This window comes from Chanodichthys erythropterus, chromosome 24, assembly GCF_024489055.1.
Source record: "Chanodichthys erythropterus isolate Z2021 chromosome 24, ASM2448905v1, whole genome shotgun sequence".
In the NCBI taxonomy this organism is placed as follows: domain Eukaryota; kingdom Metazoa; phylum Chordata; class Actinopteri; order Cypriniformes; family Xenocyprididae; genus Chanodichthys; species Chanodichthys erythropterus.
Genome location: NC_090244.1, coordinates 17,451,996 through 17,471,369, shown reverse-complemented (window position 1 = coordinate 17,471,369; position 19,374 = coordinate 17,451,996). Strand labels below are relative to the sequence as shown.

The window sequence follows — 19,374 nt, the reverse complement described above, 5'->3', positions numbered from 1 at the left end:
ATTGTTGTGCATAGGGTAATTCCATTACCCACCTACCCATGTAATCTCTGTCTTCTCCTGAAAAAGTTTTAGGCTTTACCAGAAGCCAAGCAGGAATTTACAGTGTGGTGAAAGTGCCATGGCGTTATGCAGAGCATAGACAATCTATCAGTTTGCTGTCTTATCTCTCCTAAGCTGCGTGGTTGACATTAATTATTTGTTTGTCCGGTATATAATGTTATCCAGATATCTGTATGTCATCCTCCATCCCCATTAAATCTTGGTCTATTTCTTGAATGGTTTCAGTCAGTCAAAATCAACCTCTAATGATGCCCATAGGGTTTGTAACATGCTATCCAAGTGTTGCTTCTTATTTAGTCACAGCCAATGACAGCTTCATATTTGACAAGTTTTGTACTTTGTGTCAGTGTTAGGGCACTTTCACACTTATGGATTGTTTTTGTTCTGAAACAGGGACTAAACAATGTTGCAATGTTGCATTTTCGCTTTCACAAGGCAACATTTCAGAGCGTGCCAAAATGTGTTTATGCAAGTCACATGCGAGTACAACTGTCCTCTTATTGGTCAGTTTTTTTCAGCGTCATCCATCAAAATGATTGGCAAGTTCACATCATAAGCTTATTGTGGCTTTATTTACTGTCGAGACACACGCAAACACTATACGAATGTAGTCATTCCCACTGTTAAATTCAAACTCGCTCTCTGTATCTCTCAGCACTGTCTAGTAGGCTAAATGTGTCGAGACGCAAGCAAACACTATATCAATGTTATAATGCAGGTAGATTCGGAATCAAGGCTTCGTCAGGACAGCATTCTCACATGGAGAAGCGCAGTTACAATTTAAGGTGAAGAGGCGCTCTTTGGTTTTCAACAACGGTAACTAATGTGCTCACTCATTGAATCAGACACTACTGCTTTTTATGTAACACATTTCCCATTATGAATTATGATACGTTGGGTTCGTTGGTCCATTGAGTTGGATTGCTTTAACATCTCAAGCGAGCCGCTCCAGATTTCACTGCAATCGAACCAAGACCACCTCGTTCAGGCGGTGTTAGAGCGATTGTTTTGGTGCAGATCCGAGAGCGATTGCTCTGTTCACATATGCCTAAATAAACTAAACCAAGGGAGAAAATGTGCCAGGTTCTGAAACAAATGCTCAGGTCTGAAAGCACCCTTAGTCTTTTATTTAGATTCGCCAGAATTTGGTTAATGGGATCAGAATATCTGCTGAAATTCTCACTTTCTTACAACTCAGAAGAGTAATTTCATAGATTATATGCTGAATAAATCATGGCTAAACAGCTGCAGTAAAGAAGCAAATGCTTATTTAATTGGACAAACTGCTCCCAGAACACCTGTTGTCTCAAAACTGAAGCTTTCCTACTGGTGGAAAATACTGGATATGGTGTACTCTGCAGTCTTGTTGTTTTTGTGCATAGAATAGGACTCAATATGAATGCTGATCTGGAAGTAATTATCTATATGGCAATATGAGAATATTGGATTAAATATAAAGATCTTACAATAATAAAACACCATTAACCAGCTTCCCAGGCAATGTGCTTTATGTGTGTGTGTGTCCACTACTGATTGAGTGAATCGTGCTTGGTTCGGTAGATCGTTTTGTGTGTAATTGGGAATGACACTTTATATAAGCGATCATTCTAACTTTCATGCTTTATCCATCAGCTTGCACTATTCTCTGATTCAATTTTGTGTGTGTGTGTGTGTTACAGTACTTTTTAAACTGTTCTTTTATGAATGGTTGCGCCCATAGTTAGCCTAGATGGCAATTCTCTTGCATGTGAGCATGTTTTTTTAGACTTCAACTTTAACATTTTAGGGGTTGAGAGCTAATTTAAATGTTTTATTCTTTTCAATTACTGGTTAAAATTAATTATTTGACCCAATATTTACCTTAATGTCAATAATTTTATCCCTTAAAACTTAAATCTTTGATCACCAAAATAACATATTTAAACACTTTTTTTCATGCCTTAAAATAGCTTGAATGTAACTCTACACTCTTGCTTCATTTAGGGTATGTGGACCCATGATAATGCAAATTAGCCCCGCCTCCACTCACACACACCAGCTCATAGATCCACTCTGTCAACTTTAGTTAAATAAATGCTCCACAATGGTAACACTCTTTACAACATCGTACACATAAAGGTAATTAATATGATTAGCCTTTTGCTTGACTACATTATCAAACAGCTAATAATGTGTAGCTAATGTTACACAAACCATGTTCCTGTTTGCCATCTCAGACTGCCTTTTAAAAATCAGTATCCTTTGAACAACTTAGAACATAAAGGTATATAGTTCATCATAATATACATCATATACATAATTCACCCGGTATATTGCTAAATGTACACAATTTTTCATATCAACAGAAAAATATACTGGGATAACCTGGCTTCTCTTGAGACTCCACTGCTTGGTTAATGATATGCTAAAGCCTGCCTACACGTTGACGTGATTGGTTAGAAGGTAGTTTGTGACGTAAGAAACACCAGCGATTTCAAACTGCGGGTTTGAGATTATCTTTGGTTCACTGCAGTTTTAAGGAGAAAATACTCATCAGTGGTGTTTGACTTATGAATTTGCACATATTAAAAACACCACATAGACATATATACAACATTAAAAACTTGATTTTCACCACAGAGGGTCTTTAAATTCATTAAAATATTTGAAAAATGTGAATTATCTATTGACAAGTAGATTTTTCTTTCACCATAAATGTAGTTAATGCAACGGCTTTGTGTCTTGCCCTCCATGTAGCTTTCAGATCTCATTTGTGCATTCACATATTTAAAATTCAATCATCTCAAAATTGCTGTCTTTTCATTTGTTTACTCTGAGTTATTACTTTTGGTCTCCTGTTTCTAGCTATTTGTGAGACCATCAAAATATATATCAATTCAAGAATCAAAAACCTTTCCTTTTCTTGTTCCTCTTTTATATTTAATACAGATATCATTGGTGATTGTAGTGATGTGAAGTGGAGAGCCTTGAGTCTGTTTGAGCTCATATTAAGTAAAGAGCTGGAAATTCAAGGCTTCAGAGAGGGCTTGAGATATGTTAGAGAAAAGTGCAGATCAGGAGTTTGAGGGGTTGACTCGGTCACTTTAAAGAGTGACAGAAGGTCGAGATCGCTAGGATGAAGAAGAGCTTGTCAAGGGACTGGGTCAAAAGCATAATTGCAAGCTCCTTATCTGGTTGACGGTTCTCAGACTTGCCAGCATATTGCCTGAGGATGCCGGAAGCTCCCTCTTCCCTTTTGCCTCACGTTTTGTGTGACTCAGACTGCAGAATGGGGGCTGAAAAAGGAAAGCGAGGAGGAGTGGTAGAGATTGAGCAAGCGGATGCTGTTGAATGAGAGGAGGTGAAATCGAACAATCACCCATAAAGGACATCTGTATGCAGATAAATGCGCTTCAGTCACCCACCTACGTACCCTTGAGAGACAGCATGCCAATATATCACTTCAAACAAGGGACATTTTCTGGTGCTGAGATGCTGTAATCTAATAAGCAGAGATTTGAATGCTGTCCACTCTGAAAATGAGTAGTGTGCTCAGCTACAATAAGTCCCACTGGATTACCTATAAAAAAAGCCCTTAGAGTAGATGATGTATTTAATTTGACAGCAATCAAAACAAGACAGTTGGGTTAGAAGTCTGGTGTGTTATACCAGTCCCTCCAGGATTCCGCGATAGCAGAATTTACCGCAAAATCAAGCAAACTCCGCAAAATTCGGAGGGGCTTGCAATTTTTCTAAATTGCCACACATTTTCCACAGATTTTGGGCCTAAACGTGTCATGTGATGTCATCACAACATACATTCAAAATGTATTCGATAATATTTCCAGAGTTTCCCCTGTAAAAACAGCAGGCAACTACTTTACCTTTCTTAGGGGCCGTTCACACAGAACTCGTCTTTGCGTCTAAAAATGCGTGACGCGGCGCTCAGGAGTGGTTTTAAAAAAAGCGCAGCATAGAACGCGAGAGTCTCGAGACGCGCCTTTGAGACGTGATGCAATAACGACAATAACGGAAATAATAGAAATAGGCAAACTGCAGAATTTACAGATACAAGTTTTGACATGGAAAAAAAGAAAATAAGATAATAATGAGTGCCATGTTGCCATTATATAAAAGAGTTGTCATGCCAACTCGCAACGCTTGCCCCGCCTCCAAGTTCTTCTGATTGGTCCACTGTTTTGGAACTGACATTGAGCGGCGCTGCGTGTAAAAGTTGACATTCTTTTAACTTGACACAGTGTCTCAAAAACGCGGCGCTCGTGTGAGAGGCGCTGCAAAAGACGCGAGACGCGAGCATAACGGTCATGCACGTCCGTCAAGCGCGTTTACATAGAAAAACAATGGAAAAGTAGTGCATTGGAATAGAAAAACGCGTTCTGTGTGAACGACCGCTTAAGGTGATGATACACGGGGCAACTTTTTGAGCAATGTTGCTGTCAACGGGCAACCTGATGAGACACAGGGCAACTAATTAAGGCAACAGACAGTTGGCAGCAACTAATCAGAGAGGAGCAAATCTATTGCCAACTCAATAAATACTTTATTATAAACACTTGTTATGCACTTTATTTCAACTTTTCAAATGTTTTCTTCATTTTATTAAAAATAAATGCCTTTCCGATCTGATTTGTTACAGGAAAAGGGAGAAGAGCGAGTTCGGCAAAAGGCGGATTCGAACCCGCGTCGATCGCATCAAAAGCTATTCAAATGTCAAACACCCTACAGCCTACGCTACTACAGACGTCAAAAAATCCCGTCTTTTTAGTATTTAACTGAAATCATTCAATAGCTTCATTACAGCATACACGCATTACTTTCAGACAGTTGTTGGTATTTTAAGCAATATATGAGGTAAATTTCCTGTTTTGGGTTGACGCATGACAACTTACTAGCATAAAAAGATAAAAGTTCACACTCCTTTTATCCGCTCCACTGCCGCTGAGAGGCCGCCATCTTGTTTGAATTTTTTCTGAAATCTCCGAACCGGTCATGTGATCGGCTGCTAACATTCTGATTGGAGGATCTCAAAAAATTGCCACAACCAATCTAACGTATCCAGATATAAATTTGTTGCTCATTCTCAATTGGAAAGTGCCCAAGCAACGCTGCTCGGCAACATTGCTCAAAAAGTTGCCCCGTGTATCATCACCTTTACACTGCTTGTCTACTGATTGTTTACATTCGAACTATATAGTTATGTTCTTTTGCACTTTAATCGGTTTGAAACATTTGTTTGCTTTATACGTTTTGTGTATTTTTCAAAAGTAGGCCACTGTAATATTTAAGGTTCTTTTTTTGTTGCATTATAAAAAATACTAATCAACCCTGTAAAGCTTGAAATAATATAATAGTCAGAAAATAATATTTTTTTTTAAACAGAACAGTTTTTTTTTAAAACTTTAGACAAACAATAAAAAGTTTGCATGCGTTTTTTTTTTTTTTTTTCTCATATTTGATACAACAGGATTTTATGGCCCATATAGTATGATATGGTAAGAGTATAGAGGGGGAAAACAGCTTAATTTTATTCAGAGGCCAAAACTGAGCAAAAATTGCAGTTTGCTGCAGTTGTTATTTATGTAAATCAATGAGATCTCTATAACTGTACAGCAGACTACTTACATAAAATGCATATAAATATAATTTGTCACTCTATATATCTTACAATATGTCTTGCTAAGAAGATATGCTTAGTTTTTTGATGAAAGCTCTTTAATTTTTGTGTGGGGGGCAAAACACAATGCAGTGCAATGCAAATGCATACAATGATATTTGATAGATGAACAAATAAATGTTCCTCAAAGCCTGTTGTATCATATTTGATATATAAAATATACAAAATTGATTGATAAAATCAGTGTTATTCAAAATTGTTATTATCAGTGTTCTCCTTTTTAAAATTACAGAGCCCAGTGGTTCTTGAGCTCAGAAAAGTCATTTTAGGCAGCAGAAATCAGAAAAAAGTCCCATGAAATCCTGGAGGGACTTGTTATACTGTCTCAAGGTGCTTGGTCACATCTGATTTTCACAACCCATGATTTGTTGTCCGCTGGAACTGTCAGCAGAACTATTCAATTCAATTCAGTTCAATTCACATTTATTTGTATAGCGCTTTTCACAATACATATCGTTTCAAAGCAGCTTTACAGAGAATGCTTGTCAACATTACAATTTAAAGAACGCAGTTAGCAAATAATGTAGTAATTTAGGCAATTAATTTACAATCACTGTTAGCAGTTTAACTGAAGGTTAAAGCAATGAGCTCCTGGAAAAATGAATTACATTAACAATAATTAGGATATAGAAATTTGGGAATGTGCATGTTGATCCAGATGATTGCGTCTTCTGACATTGTGTCTTCTGTCATTGTGTCTTCTGTCTATTGACATCCAGGTACACCACAGACTGTTGAACATGTTGAACAGACCGTACCTCTATTTCTCGCTGCCTCTTTTTTGCTTATATCAAATTGTACCTTAAGAATCAACAACCAAGGAAAAAAGGCCACAGACAGAATGTTTTCTTTCTCCACCCACTAGTGTAAAAGATGACAAAAAGGAAAGATGTGCCAGGCTTTCTGATGGGTTGTTTCTGAGACTCCTAGATTTAGTCAACATGACTCGATCGCATCAGTCCAATTGACAAGCGAAGAACCTTCAGAACACCTTGTTTACTTCCCTCAACAAGTTATGACACATTCCCAAAGCAGTGTGAGGGTTCGGAAATAAGCAGGAACAGCTGAAAACATGGCGTGGGTGTGTAAACGTACACTCACACACAGCATGCAGCTCTTTATCAGCGTTGAGCAGAGAGGAGCTTCGGGGCAGCAGGAGTCGTGACAGACCTGTAGGACAGCGAGCTGCTCCGTGGTCCCTCTCCCCTGCTGCTACCCACAGCTCCTTCACTGTGAGTTCCCGTGGGAAAGGACCTGTGAGATCCAAACATGACATGAGGAATCAGTGTTTTCACCTTAGCAGATGGTGGATGCAATAGGAAGGGACTAACACTTTGCAAGAAGACTATCTTACCTAAAAAAGTAACATTCAGTTTTAGATAGACAAAATTGGTTTGACGTAAAGGGTTAGTTCACCCAAAAATGAAAATTCTGTCATTAATTACTCACCCTCATGTTGTTCCAAACCCGTAAGACCTTCATTCATCTTCGCAACACAAATTAAGATTTTTTTGATGAAATCCGTGGGCTATCTGGCCTCCAATAGACTGCAACACAATTACCACTTTCAAGGCCCAGAAAGGTAGTAAAGACATTGTTAAAATAGTCCATGTGACTACAGTGGTTCAACCCTAATGTTATGAAGCAACGAGAATACTTTTTGTTCACAAACAAACAAAAATAATGACTTTATTCAACAATTTCTTCTCTTTCATGTCAGTCTCCTACACTGATCACATAGTAAACACAGTGCAGCACTTCCGGGTTCTATGTCAGAACGCGGCTCAGTATTGGCTTACGCTGTTCACATGAGCAGCACGACGCATGCCTGTGTTGCTGACGCAGGAGCCGGCCAATAATGAACCACGTTCTGACATAGAACCTGGAAGTGCTGCACTGTGTTTACAATGTCAACTGTGTAGGAGACTGACAGGGAAGAGAAGAAATTTTTGTTTGTATTCTCCTTATTTCATAGCATTAAGGTTGAACCACTGCAGTCACATGGACTATTTTAATGATGTCTTTAAACCTACCTTTCTACCTTTCTGGGCCTTGAAATTGGTAATTGTTCTGCAGGCTGTCGGAGGCCAGACAGCTCATGGATTTCATTAAAAATATCATAATTTGTGTTCTAAAGGTGAATGAAGGTCTTACAGGTTTTTGAGCGACATGAGGGTGAGTAAATAATAACATAACTAGCCCTTAAACGCAGACATATTGACACTGTTTGGATTTCTGGAGGAGTTTTCAAGCAAGCTTCTGTGCCAGTCTGTCAACACATCATCTCCTGTCCACATCAATGTGTCAGACCACTGACAGAACTGTCAGGATAATTTGATATGACATGACAAATTGTGAGCTATAACGGGTAGTACATATATACCTGTTTAATACCTACTCATGGTGCTGATTGTGAAAGGATTTTGGTGCTTTCTTTTGTGGTTATCCACCCACTACATTCTACCGGTTGAGCTATTTTCAGTCAGGCATTTGTGTGGGCTCCTATAATTTGAGTCTGGTTCTTATTGCTGGCCTGGAGTGCTATTCTATTTCATGTAGTGTCTCCATCAACTGCAACCTAATTGTGCCACTACTTAGAAACTCAGTCATCTTTGAAAGAATAGCCATGGGGAGATGTTTTCCTTTTTTCTTTTATTTTCCATCTTCAATATCATTCAGCCCGTCGCTTGTCTCGTCTGAATGTCTGATCATTGTCCTTGTTCCCTGCTGTCACTTTTTCTCTGTAAATGTCTTTAACTTTCTTTTTACCAGTCACTCCCACCTATTCTTCTGGATTCTGTCCTACTTGATTTCTGTAAAGCCCCAAATGAAGACCTCCATTATACAATGACAGGACTTGGCTGAATAAACAGAGAATTTCCTTCCTGACCTTAGGTCTCTTACGGAAAATGGTGATGATGACTTTCACTTAGAGAGCAAATGTGCAGATCTTTCAGAAAGGTTGGGTTGTTTCCCTCAAATATTGAGGTTTACAACACTACAAACCTGTATGTTAGGCACAGTTTGGATTGAGTGGCTATTTGGTGCCATTTTGCAATATGTTTCCACTAATGGGCTTGAACAAAGGCTTGTGGCAGAGACAGGAGCAGCCATCAGGGTTGTTAGCTCTGCATGTTGTTCGGTGATAAATGTCTGCAGCGTTTCTTCTCCATTAGCTCCCAATGGTGCCGGTGGGAATCACTGTCATATACACATACACACGCTTTCTTCACACTCTTTATTGCTTTCCTTTTTTTCCCTCTCTCTCTCGCTTCCTTTTTGCCTGTTGATTCATATAGGATTTGCTAGGGGTGGATGTTTGTTTAGAAAAACTCAATCACATGTAGCCATGTGATTGAGTAAATAGTGTTTCCCTAACAAGGTGAGATTTAACCCTCTTGTGAGTCTTTAGTAATGGCAGGGCAAGTTTAAATCCTAGGCTGTGTTCAGAATATCATACTACTACACTGTTACTCTTACCAGTGTTGGGGGTAACGCATTACAAGTATCTGATTACGTAACTCAAGTTTACTTTTTTCAAGTAACTAGTAAAGTATCTCATTACTTTTAAATTTACAACAAACTATCTGTTACATTTTCAAATAAGTAATGCAAGTTACTTTGTTTTCCCATTTATTGAGTGACTCTCCTGTACCCATGTTGAGAGAAATCAAGAGTAATTATTATTATTGTAGATCTAGACTAAATGTGAGCAGGCATTTACTCATCTCATTTGCACCAAAACAGATTCAATATTCCTTAAAATGAATAAAAACAGTAAAATACAATCTCAGAATATTGCACAAACCTGCAATAATTAAATATATTAAATTAAACAAATATACTCTGTATTTAATCTCACTTTATTAAACAATGTCTTTGCTGCTGACCTTCGATGATCCAATTCAAAAATACTAAGCAAAAATGACTTTAGATAAACATCACATTTGTGTTTTATTTTTTAAAAATATTTAAAAATGGGATACCTTAATATTCAACTTAATTTGCTAAAATGTGCAGTGTACAACAGAGCTGGATACAGTATCCCACAAATGAAGTACTATGAGCTGCATTAGATTGATAAAAGTGCTTTTTTTATAAATGTAAAAATTAAATAAATGGAAAACATATAGACAATAAATAAATATACATGTATTTCCAAGATGGAGGCCATTCACGAAATTAAACTTGCACCTTAAGTCATATGAGGTCAATAGTGTAGCACAGTGTTTGAAGTTTATTTTAACAACATATTTTACATACTTAAATAGTTGGCAGGATGCTGTACATAGTGTGCAGTATTTTTTAAATGGTATGCTAGTTTTCTATTTGGAACATAGTCTGAACAGTAATGGATGTCCTGGATGTAAAAGAAATCTCCTAGCTCTAATATTACCTCCTTAATTTGATATTTGTATGTAAATTGTTTTGTTTTGTAAAAGTGTTATCTAATATTACATATTGGTGTTTCAGTGAAGAGATGCATTATGGCATGTTTGTTGAAGGAGTGGTGAGTGTGTGTTTGATTAGTAGGAGGGGTGTATGTTTTGTCAAGGCTTGGGAGGAGAGTGCCAGGTGACACCTGTTCCCTGACGGCCTTGTGGACTTGCTTGCTTGTGCCTTATGACACTTGATTTGTTAGAATGAAGGAAAAGTTACCTTTGTTTGTCAATGATCACTAAATCATGCTAGTTCTTATGATCAAGTCATCAATTTAGTTCCTTGAAGGTGTTACAAGAACAATTTACCCAAAAATGAAAAATGTAGTCATCATTTGCTCATCCAGATGTTAATCCAATTCATTATTTGTTATTGTTTATTTATATTTTTATTATTATTAGTATAGAAATTTAATATGGATACATAGCTTATTTGTCTTTTCCTCACACATTGGTATCATGTGACTTTATAGACTTTGAATGTAGTGCGCAAGTTACATAGGCCACTTTTTTGTCACTTTTGGTTTCAGAGACAAGGCTTAAGCTAGTCCTAGACCTCGCGTTATGTCAATCACGTTTGCACACTGCCTCCGAAACATTTGTCTGTCATAAAAAAATTCGGATCAGGTTCAATTTTCTAAGTTTTTCGCATCCGTGGCATGCATTTTGAGAGACGTTTTGACAATTCAGAGCCACCGTACAAGCGAACAGCAAAATCCCGAATGCCATCTGACAAGTTGATCCACGTCGTCTACAGCACAAAGCAGTAGCACTGTATGACAAACAAAGTGCGGAATACAAAGAGACAGAATATAAAGACAGATTGTGCCTGTAGCAAAGCGTCAAACTGAGCCACTGACATCCTGAAGTAAATTTTGAAACGCTTGGGAACTCTCCTTTCTCTCTATGCAATCTCGGGATTGGATGGTCCCAATATTTCCTATTTCTTTTTCTCTTTTTAAGAAGAGAGAGGACTACTAAATCGTACTCACTGCTTGAAGACTTCATTTTGTATTGTTTTGCGAATTTTTTTCGCAACAGATTAATTAATACGCATCGGACTCAGTGTCAATTTTTAGGATCACGAATACGATAAAACACATAGGAAAATTTCGGACTCAGTGTGCAAAGGCCTTTAGTCTAAGCCCTGACTGTGAAACCGGGCCTTGGTGTTTGATATGCTTTAGTCACTGCATATTTTATTTGTATGGGAAAAGAGCAGTATAAACATTTGTCAGAGTTTCTCCTTTTGTGCTTCATGTAAGAAAGGAAGTCAGGGTTTGGAACAACATGAGAGTGAGTAAATGATGACGGAATTGTCTGAAATTGAATCTGTTGTAGCATTTTGACTTCTTACCTTAAAATACTTCAGACATATTTCTAGTTCAAAAGATGATTGAATTAATTTTACTCATTAATGGATGCTGGCAGCTACAGTGGTAGTCATTTAATGACTGGCGTTTTACCCTTTGCCACCGTTGTAGGAAAATAGAAAGCGACTTGCTGCAGCTGAATTGCTGCAGCAGCCAGGCTGGTCCTTGGAAGCCGACTCGTGCCACGCAGTGGATGATGTTGCCATGACGATGTGAAGGGGTGTTCATGCTCAGGGAGTGGCAAAAGCAAAACACCATGAATGGAAGAATGCGAGAAAGAAATTAAGAATGAGAAAATGGAGACAATGTTTTTGATATATATATATATATAACAGGCTTTTGATATAATAGCAAAAGAAACAAAAAGTAACTCCTAATGTACTAAGTAAGCAGCTGTGTACATAAATGAGGTCGTCTCACCCCCCTTAGACTCCCTTTGGGAGCATTAATGATGTTTATTAAGTACTTATGTTGGGTTTTTTTGGGTGGGTGTGTGAACTAGAGTAAACCTGAACTGTAAGGCTAAAATGTTTTCGCCCACTACAGTTACTATTTGAGAGAATTTCCTATTAGAGCCACAAACCAATAAACTTTTAATTTCTGTCTTTCTCATTTGAAAGCCTCTCCATCAATCAGGTAGTTCAAGGCTTTTTAGACTTGCTTTTAGTTACAAACTCTCTCTTTGCCTCTCTACACTTGTATTTTGAGTGTGATTCATTGGCTACAAAAGAGAGGAAACGCAGTAAACAAAGTTAAAAATGAATTTGACTGATAACTTTTTTTTTTTTTAGAGGTTGCACTAATATCGTTAAAAGTGAGGTCACATTAGCAACATTTCAGTGAAATGCTAAAAAGTAAATGGTGTATGTATGAAGCACAGCTGACACAAATGTCACTTTCAAACCGAGCAGCTTTCTGTTGGTTAGAACGCCAAATTTACATGACTAACTAGAATTTCTATCAGAATGACTGGATTTCACCTGCAAAATTTTGATAAGCAAAGGTAATTGTGACCTCACCTTAATTGTGAATTATTTTGGCCACAATAATCATGTAGTGAAAATCTACAGATAGCAGCTAAATAAGTGCAACTAAATACCAGTTTCATGAGTTTGCCTGCCCAAAATGAACTTGTCTTGCTGTTCGCGGAGGAGGCTTGAACCCCCCCCAACCGACTACGGAACTGCATGTAGGAGGAAAGAGAATTAGAGGAGGAGACGGGGAGACGGAGGGTTACCAGAAAAATTTGTCAATGGGATGATGCAGTGTTTGCAGTTTATATAGTACGCATGTAATGATGATTGACAGGACTGAATGTTTAGGCTCCTCCCGAACCTATGTTTGGAACTTCATTTTCCTTAACGGAGACCCTCGGAAAACCACCTTCACAGCAAACTATATCTATATATACTGTATGGTCACCATGATTTTGGCAATTAAGACATGTTCTTGGATCATCATCTTTGTTGATCCTGGAACAACATTCCAATCAACCAATCAGATTTGAAGGACAAGTTTACAGTTTATGTCAAGTTTAGGCCTGCAACCAGGGATAGGTGCTTCTACATCAATGTTATTCACCTATCTTTCTCCTCTGATTTTAGGGATAAGTTATGGGTAGGGTTAGGTTTAAGGGTAGGAATAGGGTTAAGACTAAATTTTTAGACTTGAATGTTGTTCCAGGGTCAACAAAATATGTTGATCCAGGAACATGTCTTACTTGGCAAAATCACGGTGACCATATACTATATATAGCTCTGACAGCAACCATACTCAAGTCCACCACCAGATTTTGTGAGAAAATACTGTAATGACTGCACTGTCACTGTCAGCTTCTTGCAGTAACTAGAAGTCATTCATTTTCAGTGAGAGTTGCTGATTTTGAGTGACATGCTTGCAACCATGTCCAGTGATTTTAGCTTTAACTTCATCCAAATCAGCTGAATCACAAGTTTGAAGTGCTCAGGTTTGTCAGAAATTGTCGGAATTTCTTAGAGTTTGGTTCATGAAATGATCTGATGATTATCTGATTCACTGTCAGTCTTATGCCGGGTTCAGACTACGCAATATTTTGACTGTTATTATAGTCACTTTGTCAGATTACGCAATATATATATATATATATAATTTACTTACTTACTTACTTACTTAGTAACTAAATTCTTGTCGTGGATGAGGCATGTCAGACTACATGCTGCTTCCCGACCAATCATCGCTTGCCATCTTTAATGACATACGTGATGTCTTTGAGAAGGTGGAACTAGCGACTGACTTCCGGGAACAAGAGTGTAAACAAACAATGGCGACCGAAGTGTTGTGTTCTTAATGCTAATTCCAGGATTAGTTAAACGATTAGTTCACTTTCAAATGAAAATCAGCCCAAGCTTTACTCGCCCTCAAGCCATCCTAGGTGTATATGACTTTCTTCTTTCTGATGAACTCAATCTGAGATATTTTAATAAATATCCAGACTCATATGAGCTTTATAATGACAGTGAATGGGGGTCACAAACGTATTTCGTATTACATCATAAACATACTCCACACAGCTCAGGGGGTTAATAAAGGCCTTCTGAAGTGAAGTGATGCAAATATATCCATATTTAACAAGTTATAAAGTAAAATATCTACCTTCCACCAGACCACCTTCCGTATTAAACGTATACGAAGAAAGTGTAAAACTCTCGCAGTTCAAAAAGCTTGCGCTACATTCCCTATTCAATTTACGGAAAAAGTGTAACTGACGCGACACCAGTTTACACTTTTTATTTGTAACTTGAAATTGGAAGGCGGTCTGGCGGAAGCTTTTACTTCATAACTTGTTAAATATAGATTTTTTTTTTACTCAAATGCATCGCTTCACTTCAGAAGGCCTTTATTAACCCCCCGGAGCCATGTGGAGTACGTTTATGATAGATGGATGTGGATGGAGACACTTTCTTCAGCTCATACTCGTGACCCCTGTTCACTGCCATTATAAAGCTCAGGATATTTATTAAAATATCTCCAATTGTGTTCATAAGAAAGAAGAAAGTCATATACACCTAGGATGGCTTACGGGTGAGTAAAGCTTGGGCTAATTTTCATTTGAAAGTGAACTACTCGTTTTAACGTAGGTGTAGTATTAACACAATATCAATATTTAAGTTTTAAATATCATGGTTATCAATGATGCTAGCGCAGTCTTCTACTTTATCACTTTTTTCTTTGCCACTCACTCCATGCCGGTGTGAGTGATATTAGAGTGAGGCTGTCGACACCCTTGAGCATTGCCTTACAAACGAGAGACTGAATGACTGTCTCACAAAGAGACAAGGCCGAATCAATCACAACAGAACAGAAAGTGAATAAGCCATTGAAAGCGAGAAGACGGCGAGTGCTACATGGAGGAGATGTAAGCGCTATGCTGTTGCTGTGCTGATGTCACAAACAAGTGCACTTGTTAATGACCATCTCTGGTTAAAGTGCTAATAGCACCGCAACCAGAAACATAGTCACAACATGGTAAACAACACCATCTATGTGTTTGAATCAGCATGGGATCTGTTTGTATTTAGAAACCGATGTCTGCTAGAATGCTAATTCAAAGACTTCACAAGGCATAACTTTAGATGTCTAAGACATTCATGCCATCAAATCAAGGACGTCTCGTAGGTTGCTTCAGCTCGGTGGGAATATTAGAGTTTACAGTGGTTTTAAAACCTTTGGCAGTCGTAGCATATTTCATCTTTTACATTAGCCTGAGGGCTCACCATGTATCTCACAGGAAGGAAAATAAACCGAGCAATTTGCTACAAAACTCCACTGCTTTTCATGATAACGGTCAGGGTCAATGATTGTTTTGTGCTCTATTACATTGTATCTTGAATTCGCTAAAAATGGTAATATAATAGCGCTTTACATCTGAAAAGACCATTTATGTCCTAAGAATTACCGTGTTTTTCAAGAGTGATTTGTGGCATGGCTGTGTACTTGAAAATCTTAGCATCAATGCATTATTTACATGCTTTATTCAAAACAAAGCTGACTTTGATGCATTGTTTACACTACGTACAATGTATCAGCATTTTCTACCTAAAATATGTAGGTGAAAATCCTGTTATACACCAAAAAGTACATACTGTTAAAAAGTTTGGGGTCAGTAAGATGGTCTCTTATTCTCACCAAGACTGCATTTATTTGATCAAAAATACAGTAAAAACAGGAATATTGTGAAATATTATTATTAAAATTACTGTTTTTTCTATTTTAGTGTATTGTAAATTTATTCATGTGATGACTAAGCTGAATTTTCAGCATTACTCCAGTCTTCAGTGTCACACGATCCTTCAGAAAACATTTTAATGTGCTGATTTACTGCTCAAGAAATATGTCTTCTTATTATCAATGTTGAAAACGGTTAGGCTTTTATTGCTTAATATTTTTGTATGCTGTTTTTTTCAGGATTCTTTGGTTAATAGAAAGTTTAATAGAAACATTATAAATGTATTTAATCAATTTACTTTTTCCTGAATAAAAATATTAATTAAAAAAAAAATATATATATATTTTTTTTTTTAACTGATTGTTTAAACCGCATTTCGTGGGTAGGATATGAACTGCTGGTTCATGTATTTGTGTTTTGTTACATGACGGCTACTTCTGTTTAAGAATTTCCAAACAAAGACAAGGTCTGTTTTCGAAATGGCCATCATGGATGTCAATTTATGAATCATAACTGTGATTCTGACTAAGAAAAGCAGTTAGTAGTCCTGATTTCTGAAGCAACCTCCTCTCATGTTCACTGTGGGTAAATTTGATTGGAAATAATCCCCTCCAAACAACATCAAAGGGTATGACTAATGTCTTTTTCCCAAGCAGAAAACCTTTTTTTTTTTTTTTTTTTTTTTAAATCGCTATTTTGAATAAAGATGTTTTTCCTCTAAAACATTACGGATGCATTTGTTCCACAGTTCCTGCTGATTTTACATCAGCTTTGGAAGCACATTAAAGGATGGGAAAATAATTGTGTTTTTTATTCATAACCAAAACATCAATAATGGCAAAAAACATTTATGAATACATATGAGTAAAATGAGGATATTTGTATTTATGGAAAGCCATTTCCATGTGCTTTTACTGGGTAATTGCAATTACAAAAAAATATCAATTTAGCAGAAAATGGCATCTTTTGTATTGACACATGCTCAACAGCACTGCATTGCATTCTTAGTGTTACCAGAAGAGGTGCTGTATTAAAGGGATAGTTCACCCAAAAATGAAAATTCGATGTTTATCTGCTTACCCCCAGCGCATCCAAGATGTAGGTGACTTTGTTTCTTCAGTAGAACACAAATGATGATTTTTAACTCCAACCGTTGCCGTCTGTCAGTCAAATAATGCTAGTGGATGGGAACTTCGTCTATAAGAGTAAATAAAACTTGCATAGACAAGTCCAAATTAAACCCTGCGGCTCGTGGCGACACATTGATGTCCTAAGACACGAAAAGATCGGTTTGTGCGAGAAACCGAACAGTATTTATATCATTTTTTACCTCTAATACACCACTATGTCCAACTGCGCTCATCACTCGATTCGTTTGGTCTGATCGCGCTCTGACAGTGGCAGTGATGTCTTGCTCTCATTGAAGTATATGCGCGAGACATCACTGCCACTGTCAGAGCGCGATCAGACCAAACGAATCGAGTGATGAGCGCAGTTGGACATAATGGTGTATTAGAGGTAAAAAATGATATAAATACTGTTCGGTTTCTCGCACAAACCGATCTTTTCATGTCTTAGGACATCAATGTGTCGTCACGAGCCGCAGGATTTAATTTGGACTTGTCTATGCAAGTTTTATTTACTCTTACAGTAGAAGTTCCCATCCACTAGCATTATTTGACTGACAGATGGCAACGGTTGGAGTTAAAAATCATCATTTGTGTTCTACTGAAGAAACAAAGTCACCAACATATTGGATGCGCTGGGGGTAAGCAGATAAACATCGAATTTTCATTTTTGGGTGAACTATCCCTTTAAGCATTATTATAAACTCTCTTCTTCTGTGGTCATTTGTCTCTTAACAAAATGCTTTTGATGAATAAATGAGAAATGATGCCACTGATCACATCTTTAGTAAACTCTTCTTTTTCTCTTTTCTTTTCTCAGCTAAACAAGCAGCAGTTACAGGTGGTAAAGGAGCGTTTCCAGGCCTTCCTGAAAGGAGAGACACAGATTGTCGCCGATGAGGCTTTCTGCAACGCCGTGCGCAGTTACTACGAGGCAAGAATGAAATTAATTTCTGTATCAAATTTACTACTTTGAGCATTACAATGTGTTCAAAGTGTCTATAGTTTAAGTGACCCTTATTCATGTTGTCATTTTGAGTTTGTAGAATTATTGTCTTTGTGTTGTGTGTCTGCATTGGTGGACACTTGCTTTATTTATACAGGCTTCAAACAAGCTGTGTCCGAAAGTGCATATTGTCAGGTACTACGTTCAATGAGGAACGAACACTCGACAATTTAAAAAATTGTTTTATCATGTATTAATGTGTGTTGTATGAAAGAAATCATGATGTGCTACATCCACTATGTTGTTGTAGACATGTGACTTATGTAAGCAATAAGGTACAAGAGGCTGTGCTGTATTGTGAATAAGTCTAATAAGAAGAGTGCCTGCAACCCCTTCAGCTGTGACTTATTCACCATACAGCACTAGCCTCGAGTACCTTATTGCTTTTATAAAACGGTTACCACATAATACAAATATTAAAGCCAAAAATATGTATCAATGCATCTTTCATGAAGTAAACTTTCACTAAAGCCTTCCTTCCGCCGGAAAAAATAGTCCCTGACCGTGAACAGCAACAGAAGTTACATTATTACGCCATTAGATGGCGGCAAAGACTCTTTATGATTGAGTCAGTCAATAGCGAAGACTTTTACATTGAAAAGACTGAATTGTTGTGAATACGGAACAAGACGCAACTAACAAATGCTTTGACTAGCGCTGTCAGTCACGGGAAAACCCCTTAAATGTTAAAAGGACAGGATAATACATCGGACATTTAAACTGATTTTTTATTATGAACATAGGACTGACTGACCTGAAGGAAAACGCTAAATCTGAATGCAGGTAATAAACTCGCTCAATCAATCTCTTTCTCACAATACTCTTCTACATAATACATTAAGCTTCAATGAACAATATCAATTGAGAACATAAACTCTATGTTGCTAAGAGTGGTTGCTAAGGGTGTTGTGTAGTGATACACAGAGCTGTTGGGTGAAGCGGTCATAGCCGTGTTTTATTGCGCATAAAACACAGCTATTGACCAATCAGAATCAAGGACAGGAACTAACTGTTTTATAGTAGACATAATATTTTTGTTATATTATGTCTACTAAGATTACTTCTCTTTAGTGGTTAGTTGAAAGATTATAAATGAAGTTTGGAAGAAGTTTCAAAGGAGCTAATTTTTTTTTAGCTGACCTACAAAAATCCCAGATCCTATAAGAGTTTCTTTTTTGTATCTGCAGAAGAAAAGCCTGGGGCTTTGCACTATGGTCAGCTGTTAAATTATTGAAAATTGATTGGCTGAATTCTTTGTGTGAACTGCTGCTCGATTGGGCTTTGTTAAATTACTTTACCTCCCTCTGCGCTGTTTTTTTCTCTTTCACACACTCACTTTTTTATCTTTATTCATTTCTTTCATGTTTGTTTAATAGTATGAAGAGGCATGCGTTTTTTTTGCAGAGAATAACAAACAGGCAAACAGATGGTCCACTGAAAAAGACTGCATCAATGTACAGATATCAAACAAGTCGTTCGGATCAGTGTTTT

General features: G+C 37.4%; 1 protein-coding gene across 5 annotated transcripts in view; it reads left to right on the top strand.

Moving 5' to 3' along the window:
- Positions 1–19,374, top strand: part of cadps2 (Ca++-dependent secretion activator 2) — a 182,509-nt gene that overhangs the window by 14,646 nt on the left and 148,489 nt on the right. For all 5 annotated transcript variants that reach the window (XM_067380104.1, XM_067380101.1, XM_067380102.1 and 2 more), the window contains exon 2: positions 17,698–17,811. In XM_067380104.1, the coding sequence (XP_067236205.1) occupies positions 17,698–17,811 (114 nt within the window). The remainder of the gene's footprint in view (positions 1–17,697; positions 17,812–19,374) is intronic.